Source organism: Strigops habroptila, chromosome 11 (genome assembly GCF_004027225.2).
Source record: "Strigops habroptila isolate Jane chromosome 11, bStrHab1.2.pri, whole genome shotgun sequence".
Taxonomy (NCBI): domain Eukaryota; kingdom Metazoa; phylum Chordata; class Aves; order Psittaciformes; family Psittacidae; genus Strigops; species Strigops habroptila.
Window position 1 is genome coordinate 33,521,205 of NC_046360.1, and position 12,450 is coordinate 33,533,654.

At 45.7% G+C, this 12,450-nt stretch overlaps 1 protein-coding gene across 3 annotated transcripts in view; it reads left to right on the top strand.

Annotated features, from left to right (window-relative positions):
• PRICKLE2 (prickle planar cell polarity protein 2) overlaps positions 1–1,932 on the top strand; it is a 106,470-nt gene extending 104,538 nt beyond the window's left edge. For all 3 annotated transcript variants that reach the window (XM_030501635.1, XM_030501637.1, XM_030501636.1), the window contains one exon: positions 45–1,932. In XM_030501635.1, the coding sequence (XP_030357495.1) occupies positions 45–913 (869 nt within the window). In that variant the 3' untranslated portion in view covers positions 914–1,932. The remainder of the gene's footprint in view (positions 1–44) is intronic.
• Positions 1,933–12,450: the final 10,518 nt, after the last annotated feature.

A 12,450-nucleotide genomic window follows, 5' to 3' on the forward strand; every position in this document is an offset into this window, starting at 1 on the left:
TCTTAACTCTCTTTTTTCCCTTCCTTTGCCTGTTCCCTTCAAAGGCCTCTCAGCAGATGGTGGAGCCAAGCGCCAGGAGCATCTCTCCAGGTTCTCAATGCCTGACCTAAGCAAGGACTCGGGCATGAATGTCTCGGAGAAGATGAGCAACATGGGGACCTTGAACTCCTCCGTGCAATTTCGCAGCGCTGAGTCCGTCCGCAGCCTGCTCTCGGTGCCGCAGTACCAGGACATGGAGCCCAACCTGCACAACCTCGCCAGCCCCCTCGGGTACCGAGAGCGGCCGGCACACGGGCGGATGCACCAGAGTTTCGACTATGGCAGTGGGGTACCCGGGAGCAAGCTGGGGGCACAGGAGGGTTTGAGGCATGCCCCCATGAGCGAGCGCACACGCCGCCGAACTAACCTCCGGGATGATGACCGGCATTACCGCCCGCACCGGCCCCGGCGGTCGCGACGTTCCCGCTCGGATAACGCCCTGCACTTGGCCAGCGAGCAGTGCTACCGGCTGAAGGAGAGACCCTCGCTCCGAGCCAGGGAAGACTACGACCAGTTCATGCACCAGAGGAGCTGCAGAGAGACGGTGGAGCAGGGTCCCCGCAGGGACGTCTACGGCCACTGTCCCCGGACAGTGTCGGATCTCGCCTTGCAGAACCACTTGGGTGAGAGGTGGGGGCCCTACTTTGCCGAATACGACTGGTGCTCGACATGCTCCTCCTCTTCGGAGTCTGACAACGAGGGCTATTTCCTCGGGGAGCCAATTCCCCAACCTACCCGCCTCCGGTATGTGACCAGCGAGGAGCTCCTGCACAAGTATGGCTCATACAGCATGCCCAAGTCTTCCACGCTGGGTGGCAGGGGACAGTTACACAGCCGGAAAAGACAGAAGAGCAAAAACTGTATCATATCCTAATGGCATCCTTGCCAGGCACCTTGGGAGAATGTAAATTAACTCACAAACTTGCACTGGCTTAGATCATGTAAGTGCTTTTATTGTAACAAAAAAGACGCGAAAGAGTAGGGATTTATAAGAAGGTTGTAGACTGGCTTCTAGAAATAGTCATAATCCTGGGCACGGTGAATATATTTTGCACATCTTTGGAGAAATAAAAGAACACAAAGAAGTTCACTTTAGCCTGTAATATTTACCCAGTAGTTTTTCCTCTTTCTCCCAGATACTGCCACCCTTTTGAGTTCTGTTTGTCCATACGTTTTTGGTTACCACTGTTGACTCTCAGCATCAGTTTGCCGGTAGCTTTTGCTTTCCACCACGTTTTCGTTTTCCATTAGCCATGTTGGTAGGTAATTTGTCTCTCGGACAGTGTGGGAGCCTAAGTTATTTCCATGATTGTTGTAAATGCAATGTAAATGAGAGTTTGGAGAAAATATTTTTGTATTTTGTAATATCAGAGGAATTTCTATATCTTAGGAGTCACTGGGAAAATGCATGCACGTTCAGAGTTGTTTTCAGCCAGAGCTGACCAAACAGTACTTTGGACCCCCCCTCTTTTCCATTTCATCATCAAATTTCTTAAGGATATCAGTGAGAGTTTGAGTTGTCATTTGTTTTGAGGTGTTTTGGTTTGGTTTAACCCTTTTTTTCTGTTTGTTTGTTTTAATCCTGGTCAATAAAGAGAACATTTTCTGATTCATTAAGTCTTGTAGAGGCCTCGGTGGCATTTCGAAGTCTGCTCACACCTGTGATTTGCAGGTTACGCTCCATCAGTCAGATACAGGAACCCTGATAGCTGCAAAAGGGACTTCTTTTTATTTTAATTATTATTATTAAATAGGAAAGAACAGAACTACCAAATGTCTGCAATGTTGTAAATGACCAAAGCCAGAGAAGGAATTTTACACCTCTGTAGAGAATGCTGAAGTTACTAAACGTTGAACTATTATTTGGAGTAAATAAAAGTGTAAATGGTGCAATTGTGTGATGTCAGCATGACGTTGTTTTGAATATAGACTTGTCTTATGGTGCTCTAGTCTCCTGGGTTATGTTAACTGCTGTTCATTACCAAGTGGAAGTCTCAATATTGCCTACTGCCTAACACATAAGAGAACGACCGCAAACCGCTCCCCATGGGCACGATCCTGCCCCATTTGGGGCCGGGGGGCTCATCCCCTGAGTGGGCTCAGCCCCTGCCAGCCCCACCATGGCAGAATGTTCTATATATAGGGCTCAGCTGTATTGTATTATGGTGGATGTGAGTTTGCTCTCTGTATGCTTTAAACCATTGGGGTACTACCATCGTGGCGCATCCCAACAAAGGATTGCAGACCAATGCCGGCTTGTCCCGGCGCTTCCCGGAAAGGAGAAGGTTTGCAGAAGGGGCTCTTGACACCCAAAGATGTGGGTTAGCGCTTAAGGGTGTTGAGATAAAGCTGGGCTTTGACCGCAGGAGGGCTGAAAGGCTTAACTGGCTGCATCACCCTCGCCCCATGCGCTGCCAGCATCTTGGGGTGTCCCTGCACCTCCACTGAGTGCCCCTGCATCTCGGGATGAGGGTCCCGCTGCAGGGATGGCACCAGCACCCCTGGGCACACACAGGGATGCCCCATTGCCTACTCAAAGCAGCAGATGCAGAAACAAATCTTGAAGATGGGTGTCTTCATACCACAGACTATTGCTAGGAAATCTTTTGTTGTTTGTAAAGGACAATGTGATAATTATTATTCCTTTAAAGAAGAAAAGCAAAAAAAAAAAAAAAAAAGGAAATGACACTTAAGTATATTTAAAAAGAAAATGTTTTTTTTCCAGTTGGAATAAATGGAAGTATTCATCCAAAGGGAAGAGTCTCATGTGTATGTTTTTTGCTCTTAAGAAGAGTTGGTTAATTTTGACTAGAAAACTTGGTTTTCCTCTAGCTGGTCTTACAATAAAAGCACACGAACCAGCTGAGCCGCATCCTGACATGGTTTCAGTGGGCAGGAAAAGCTGATGGAGGAGCATCTCCTGGACACCACACACCTTCTTCCTCAGGGTTAATGACCCAGACCCATTTTTTGGTGTTAAAAAAGCCAAGTTTTCACCTGTTGTAAATCAGCACAGCTCAGCCAAAATCAGTGCCAGGCCTCAGGCTTACACTGGGGGAGACTTCAACACGTAATTTATAAATAACAGCCTTTTCCTTAGGAAGATCACAGATCTTTCCTTGTTTTCCAAAACAGACCTGGTAAGTCGGATAGGGGTACTGCTTTCAGCGACAAGTCTGACACTATAACTACAGGTTATTATATAATTGGCATTTAATATGTACAATTTAATTCGTTGTCAGTGATTAAAAGCACAACAAGTGTTGTCTGCCAGCCCTGGTACAGCTGAGCTGCTCTTTGTACAACGGGAGCCTGGATCACTCGGCAAATAGGAAAGAACTAATCCCCAGCCTTTCCCCTTTAGCTGCTTGCTGCCTCTCCCTGGGGTAACTTAACAAGCTTTAAAGACCCTTTGTAGCAGAATTGCAGCACCTTTCTCTGAGTAATTTTGTACCAAAATACAGGGCCTGGTACCCCTGTGTATGTTGGAAACGGCTCTTCAAAACCCGGTTCTCACCGGCAAGCATCTCTGCATCCCTGCAGAGCACTGGTGTGCAACCCAGCTTTAACGCAATGCTGGGATCAGAACAGATGGGCAAGAAATTGGGGAGATGAGAGTATCTTGGGTAATGCCCCCTTCCACTGGGCCCTTCATCAGCACAACAGAAAGGTCTCAGATCATGTTTTACAAGACAATCAGTGCTGGCAAACACAGAGATGGTACAATAAAAGTGCAAACGCAGCTTCCAAACCTGTTTCTATGTTTCACATGAGCTCCAGAAGTCCCATACACATGGTTAAAGGAGAAAAAAGCTTTTTTCTTAGCCCATTTGAAAGATGATTAACCATTCCTGACAAACCCACTGAGCTTGAGGGATGGAGCTACATGTCTGTCAAATCTTGCTCCATTGCCATCTGGCCCCGCTGGTTTACCTGTCTGTGCATGCTGTGCGTGCCAGCACCCCGTGGGAGCGGGGGGCACGTACAGCCATTTCCATTCACATCTCTGAGTAAAGGTGACACCACCTGAAGAGTGGGAAGCTTTTTGCTGGGGCCCCAGATAACTGTGTTCCCAGAGTCGCGCTGTCAGTGTTGCTTAAAAAAGAAGTAGAATAAAATCTGATGAGGTCTATTGCTGCCATAATTTTCTTCCATTTAAAAAATCTTCTTTTTTTCCCCTTTTTTCCCCAAAAAACTCCTTGGTGAGACCCACCGAGTGTGACCTCAGGGCCGAGTGGCTTCAGCAGTACCCTGACGATGCTAACTGTGGCTTTGTGAGGCGCAGGGACCAAAATACCCCAGAGTGGCCAATGTGTTGGCCTAAAAGCCATTAGATCTGTACAGCTTCCAGCACTTGAGGCTTGTTTTTTGGGAAGCCAAAAGCCACACAGCCTTGAACTCATGCAGATAAATTGTAATCAGATGAGCAGAGCCTCTGCAGAAAGACGCAGACATGGGAAGTATGAGGTTAGAAATAATCAGAAGCATCCTGATCTGGAATGGTTATATGCAGATAATCCCATATTTGCAAGCAGTCCAAGTGGCTCTGTCTGCACAACCTGTGCCAAGCTCGCAGGAGCAAGCAAGGATGCGAGCAGCCTGTACCGCTGGGGTGTGCACAAAGTGCTCCATGCATTTGAAAAGCCCAGTTGCTCATGAAGAAGAGCCTATGAACAGCTTAAAGACAGCAGCATTGAGTGATGGTTTAATTATTGAGAACAGTTAGACAATGGCCGAGGGCTGCTGAGAAAGGGGCATGTATTTAACATCACAATTTAATAGCCCAAAAAGACATGCCCATGCAGCGTGGGGCTGGCAGCACCAAACCCAGTACTGCTAATCTGGGCTCCTGGGCTGAGAGCTGCCCTGTTATTTGATGAACTTTGTTCTTTCAGGTTTAAAAAAGAGATCTCAGTTCCTTGCATTTACATACAATTATGCTATTCTTGAAATCTAGGCTGTCCTCATTCTCCAGGGGATTATCTGCCACCTATTAGATGACCATCCTCCATGGCCAGGGGAAAGCTCATTAGCTAAGAGCAACTTCAGAGGACTTTATTTTAAAGGGGTTTATTTCAATGCAACACATTTTCGAATCAGATCCTTGAAGCTATTCAGGAATTGAGCTCCTGTTTGAGTATAAAAGGGGATTTGGTGGTCAAGGACACAGCCGTGAACAAGTCTCTAGAGAACTGGGTCCTGTTTCCAAAAGCGACATAATCAGTGCATTTATAACTTCTACCTAATCATGACATTTTTCTTCTTGTAAGGACTGTCTCCTAATTCAGTCTTCGAAGTGGGAGTCACCATAGAAGTATTTTTGCTTTGGAGAGTCCCACTGGCACCCGCCTGAGTCTCCCTTAGGAAAGACCTTCCCATTTTTCACAACTATGTCAATGTTTTACAATACTGAAAGAAAGTTTGTATTACCAGGCAGATACTGCTAGATGCTGACATTTCATTCGTTAGACAGCAAAACACTCTTCTAGTCGCTTGTAGTGCCAAGAATGCCTGTCTGGACCTCTGAATAGGGAAAAAAAATGAGAAAGTTTAAGTTAATTGAGCCTGCTGTCTCCGTCCATTGAGACTGGACTCGTGCTGTGCATCTCCCTCCATGCAACGGCACCAGCTTCATCCTCACCTGGGAGGAGCAGAGGAAACCAGCTCACAAGCTTAACCCACCCTGATGGCACACTGTCCCTTAGCTCGGTGACCAAAGACCCCTTATCTACAGCTACACCTTTCTGCTTCCTTGCTTCTTAACAATTCAGCAAATTATCAGCTTCCCTGTTTTAGGCAAACCCAGCATTTGCTAAAGCATTCTCAGGAGACTTTTCTCATTGTAAAAGCAAATATTTATATCTGCTGCTCTTTTAGAGGCTCTGGATATGATCAACCCTTAAGGCAAGATTTAGCTGAGAGCGCTGATTTATTAAAATGGATAAACAAAGCCCTGTGAAGCAAGTTAATTCAGTCTAAATAAAGCATTAAACTCTGAAGAGCACACATCAGATCACAGTATATACATACGCATATATATGTGTATATATATTTATACACACACACACATATAATTCATACAGTCAAATACGCAGTCCTCCAGACTGAGCTCCCATATCAACATCACCCCGGGACAAACCTAGCCCTCAGCCAGGCTATGTGTATATTAGGCAATGTATATATTAACACTGATCTTGAACAAATCCCCTCCCACCCCAGCCACAGTGATCCCTTCAGCAGCCAGCACTGCTTGTGCTCCACGCCTGTTTCCCCATCTCCAAACCACCACTACAATGATGTTTTTACCAACAAGAAGCTTAAAAACCTCAGTTGAAGGAATCTGCCAAAGCAGTTCTAATTTAAACCAGTGGCTCTGGCTCAGGGTTTGAGCCAGTTTTTGGCACCTGGGTGCGAGCACGCTCAGGCCCCCATCCCAGCCATAGCTAATTTCCAATCAACACAACCCTTGCTTAGATCCTCCCTGCTCAAAAGCACTTGCATCAGCTGTATACATGATTAGGGGGTTTTTTTCTTCTTTTCTGTAAGTCAGGCTTTAATTGTCAATTATTTGCTCATGAGCACTCTTTTATGGCTGATGCTGGAGCAGACTCAAGCAGGTTTTATTTTGGTACTCGGTTTAATGAGCCTTTTTGGAAGAGCGAGGCAGGGCACAGCTCCATTCTTGCTGCTCATCACATATTCATTATTTACATTTTTCAGTATCCCAAGTAACTCGGCACAGAAAACAAATAAATGAAGACTGAAACATACACAAAACATCTGGAGACACTGCAATTCTGTCATTATCACTGCTTACTTGCAATGCACAAGCGTGCCTGTTGGAAAGATCACTAATATATTGGGCCTGATGGAGATACTGGGCTGGATGCTGCCAGATGAGTCCTCCCTACATCCTCCTACCCATCCGCCTGGGTCAGGTCTCACTTTAACCCATTGCCAAAAGCCAATGCAGTTGAAATCTGTGGTCAGTGCTGGGAGGCAGCAGCCTCTGGAGCTCTTGGCCCACAACAGTAAATACAGCTGGTCACATTAGGGCTGCTGCATAAGTGATGTGATGACCCTTCAAAATAGTAAATCCCCCCCATTCATTCTCCGTCCTTCATCAGCTCATGCGGCTGGTGAGCAGCTCATGAATATTTAGGAAGTTTTATTAAATTCATGGACTCTTGTAAAAATGAGTTTTAAAATGATGAGTGCAATATTTGTGCCTCGCACCTTGCTCTGTTCTCATGGGCACAGGAGAGGGAAGGGGAGCCAGGGAGAGCTGCTGCACAAGGGACATGGTTTGGGCCAAAATATACACAAGATTTTGGCGCTGCCCTGTGCCCCTCCCGCAGCTCTGTGCCCCTCTGCTCACCCCCCACCCAGGTGTTAAAGTGAAACCTCGATCTTGGGTAAAACATAGGTGAAATGGTAAATTTTTATGTGCTGGGGAGGCCAGGCCCCAGTTTGGCAGCGTCTGTGCATGGGGGGGCCTCAGAGAGCCCCTCCAGAGGTGCTGGCGTGGCCCCAACCAGGCGGTCTTGATGGCAGCAGTGGTGGGTGAGGGAAAAGGGGAAATGGAAATGGGAAAGGGAAAAGGAAAAGGAAAAGGAAAAGGAAAAGGAAAAGGAAAAGGAAAAGGAAAAGGAAAAGGAAAGAGAAAATTAAAGGGAAAGGGAAAGAGAAAGGGAAAGGGAAAAAGAAAAGGAAAAGGAAAGGGAAAGGGGAAAGGAAAGGGAAAGGGAAAGAGAAAAAGAAAGGGGAAAGAAGGAAATGGAAAAGCGAAAAGGGGAGAAGAAAAAGGGAAAAGGGAAAGGGAAAGGAAAAGGAAAAGGAGGAAAAGGAAAAGAAAGAGGGGAAAGGGAAAGGGAAAGGCAAAGGGAAAGGGAAAGGGAAAAAGAAAAGGAAAGGAAAAGGGAAAGGGAAAGGGAAAGGGAAAAAGAAAAGGGAAAGGAGGAAATGGAACAGGGGAGAGGAAAAAGGGGAAAGGAAAAGGGAAAGGGAAAGGGAAAGGAAAAGAAAAGGAAAAGGAAAAGGAAAAGGGAAAATAAAAGAGAAAAAAGGAAAAAGAAAAAAGGAAAAAATGAAAGGAAAAAGGAAAAACAGGAAAATGGGAAAAGAGAAAAAGGAAAAGAAAAAGGGAACAGGGAACAAGGAAAAAGGAAAAAAGGGGAAAAGGGAAGGGGAAAGGGGAAAAGGGAAAAGGAAAAGGGATTGAGAAAGGGAAAGGAAAAGGAGAAAAGGAAAAAGAGAAGGAGAAAGAATGAGAAAGGAGAAAGGGAGAAGAAAGGTAAAGGGTAAGGGTAACAGTAAGCCTCCTCTCCTGACACATGGGATTCCAGAAGCTGATCTGGGAGTCTGCAGGGATGGGCGGAAGCGTGCCTGGCTTCACCACCTGGCCCAGTTGTGATGGTGGGGGCATTCGCTCAGAGGAAACGAATCTTTACATATTTATGAACATAAACGTTTGTGGCAGAAGATACAAAGAGAGGAAGTTGCTTTTGAATGCACAGAGAACTGGAGCAAACAAGCACCGCTCCCCACGGAGGCTTTAGTGCGGCCCCAGAGCTCTCTGCCTTTAATGCTCCTTGCTTGTTAACAGCCAGATGAGCATTGGGAGGGCCTGTCTGGAGGGGAAGAAAGGCAAAAATCTCCCAGTATCACTCTCATAATTTGGAGTTTCAAACTAATGCTGAGGAGAATGTCATTATTGCTGAGCATCTGCTGGGCTCGGGGAGTAAAATCCCTTTTATTCATCTCGAGTGTCAGGATTTGCTAGTGCAAGAAATTTTCGAGTGCTTGTCTAGGTCCCTGTTTGTATGCAAATGATGTTGTAACATTTCTAAGACTGAAAGACCTGATTTTCATGAGCATCAGTCAAAGTATCTGTCAGCCTTGTCAGGAAAGAAGTACTTTGATGCTTTCAGGTCAAAACAACCCCAAATTACTAGAATACTGAGGCAGTTTAAAGATAGGAAGAGTGAAAATGAAAATTGTTCAAAACCATTTTTCCTTCCAATGAAGTTTTAATATTTATTTTCCACATCTAATGCAAATTTCTTTTCACAGGTGATGAAGTTTTAAAATCAAAGAATTCAATGCAATATTTCAGTTCTCCATAAATAGTCAGTGAGTAGTATTGGATTTGATCCCATGTACAGGAGGAAACTGGGATGAAGAATGAAACAAGCTAAGGAATGGGCACAAACAATAGAAATTGAATAGGAGCTTGTGCCAAGGCTGGGAGGCAGCGAGCAAAGCTCTGAGATCAAACACTTGCAGGGATGCTGTAAGCACCAAGTGCTTAGACACAGGGTCCTCTCCAGGAGGTAAGTCCTTTATCCTGGGAGAAAACCATGCCATTGTCCCTGGGCATGTGGACTCCAGATGTTTTGGTCATGGTAAAAATAAGAAGGGCTGTTGCTCACAGGAATGCTTTTCCCTTGGTGTGGCCTGGGCCTGTCTTTGGGCAAGACATCCAGAGCATCTTCTGTGTGACTTGGGTTGGCTGGAAGTGGAAAGCACTGGTTAGCGAGCCCAAATCTGCTCACATGAAGCAATCTGTCTCAGCAGCAGAATTTCTGCTTCCTAATGAAAATGATATTTTAACAACCTGCTGGAGAGCTCGCAACATCCCCCCGGGTTCCTGTGAGGGGGGTGTCACTCTTTGCTTGGCAGAGAAGGCAAGAAGTTCTCCCAATAAATCCCCACTCACCCCTTTCTCACCGCTGAAGTAGCTAAAGTCTGAATAGCGTTAGCACAACCACCAACCAAAATGCACCTCCAGCTCCCAGTCGCATGCCCCCAGCCAGGTACTGGGAGGACTGGGATGTGCTTGGGATCTCCTCCAAAAGGAGCCAAAGCGAGCAGCCCTTGCTCTGCACTGAGCATCCACCTCCAGCACGGAGAGCAGATGGATTTCCATTTAGGCTCTCCCTCTCCCGCACACACACACATGGAGTTCTGCATCACAGCCTCCGTCCTCTATATGAGGAACTGTGAGGAAATAACATATTGTAATAATGGCATGAATATATCCCTCGAGCTCTGAATGATAAGGCAGTAATCAAGTTTCACCAATGTGAAGCAAGATTCCTCAACGCTCCTTCCTAAAGATAAGCACATCCCAGCACCAGCATGATACCCTCTCCCCACCAGCACACGTAGTCTTCCAGAGAAGTGATTTCTCCAACAGCCACTACCTTAAACTAAAGGCAGAATATCCAGATCTAAACCAGCTCCTGTTGTGCTCTCAGCTAATAGCCCAGATAACCACATTGCCTTCATTTTCATACCACATCATTTATTCACAGCGCCTTGGGAAATGAAGAGCCTCATGAACAGTGGGAGTGGACGACATACCCTCAGACTAATATTTTCCTCTCACTGATGCATTACCATTACTTCCCGAGCAAAAGATTGAGCAAACGAATTGCCAGCATGCTGCCCAGCAGCATCCCAAGCCCTCTGCCCTCCTGCAGAGCACATGTTCCTTATTCCTCTCCCAGAGCACAGCATGAGGTGTGGCAACATGTGCTCAACACAACCTTAACCCGATTCCTTGATTTCCTCCCTCGGACTGTGGGTCCCTTATTTCAGGCTTTCAGAAGCCTGAATTTCTGAGGTTTATGGCTGCCTGACCCATCCATCCCTCCAAATGCCATTTGCACAAGCAAATATCTCTATACTACAGAATTTTGTCCTTCTAAATTAAGCACATGAAGTAGGTAGATGGTAGAAAGCACAACTGGACATGTGGTGGTGGTGATTACTAACTCCAGCTTGAAAAAGTGAGGAGAAAGCCCAACTGTTTCCCTTGACCTCACCCACACTTCCAAGTTCAGCCACCCGGAGTACAAGGAGGGAACATGAATACCTCTCCAACTGTTCTTGGACAACTGAAATGTGCTGTTTAATGCCAAGACCATTTGGTCCTTGTCTCCAACTCTCAGCTAAAAGTGTACTGACTTCTAAAAGGCTCAGGCGAGAAGAAAGAGTATTTCAAGTTCTTGTAAAGAAATACAAGGAGATACAATTTCCTGTGAGATTTTTACCTATTTCATGCCTATTTCAGCTTCAATCCCATAATTAGATCTCCTATCACTTCATTGGATGCTCTGCCCCATTTATCCGCAGCTTTCTGACCCTCTTTCCATATCTTGTAACATTTTTTCCATTCCTGTTCTCAAAAGAAGAAAAAAAAGGAAGGATTTTGACCTTCACTCAGATGACTGAAATCTGTAAGAACTGCCCTAACTTTATATTTCAAGGGAGACAATCATGGTGTCACAGTAGGATATCTATAAAGTAGGAGACATATATGTATATATAACATATATATAAAGTGGGATATATAAAAAGGAGTGATAACCATAAAGATCCATGAAGACAGCGGTCCTAAGAGCTCTCCCAAAATTAGACCCTGAAAGGGGAGGGCTCCTCACACCCTGGAGCAGCAGTGGGTACAAGAAGTCTGATTTTGTGGGCAAACCTGAGCACACAGGCACATGCTGCAGCCTTAAGCTGAGGCAGAGAGGATGTGTGCTCATCTTGCATTTAAATCAGAGTCAGAGTTTATTAACAGCGAAGAAGCTTCCCGTTTGTGAAATGGTGCATGCTTCCAGTCAGATCCATGTTCCCAAATGCCAAACCTAAGAATAGATGAGCTGTGTGTCAACTGCATCACCTTTTTATCTGATGGATGTTTATTAAGTGAAGACAGAAGATCTGTTGCATAAAAGTAAGCCACCTGCTGCCAAACAGCAACCTTCACTCTGCACAGATAAATGTGTTCTCAGCTAATTTATGCTAATACTGCACTTCAAGTTACACCGTGCTTGCCAAATTCTGAAAGACCAGATCTTTCAGTGCTATAACACAACCCCAGAAAGAGCAACCTCCTGTTATACCCCTATCCTCTGATAGGGGTATAACACCCAGTGATGGCTGCAGCTCCCTCAGAGAGGCTCTTGGCCAGGTCAGTGAGGCCAATCCAGTAAGTAAGTATTACAGCAATAAAGTCTTTACAAAAAAGACTGCAAATTGTCTTTGCCATTGCCCATTGGATGGGGCTTTCAGCAACCTTGTCCAGTGGAACGTGTCCCTGCCCATAGCAGGGGGCTGGAACTAGATGAGCATTAAAGTCCCTTCCAACCCAAATCATTCTGTGAACCTGAAAGCATTCACAAACCCCAGGATATCTGGGACAGATTTAGCACGGCAAACTCATCCTGTTAGCCCATCTTCATTTGCAGATGTAGGTCTTCGGCATATCTTTATTGCTCCCAAGAGCTTCGCCACTTTGGTGCATGGGTCCCTTTCAACCACCCAGCACTTCATCCACACTTGGATTTCAACCACCATCTCTCCAAGCAGCAATATTGCCTAGTCTGAGGCTAGTGTTCCCTC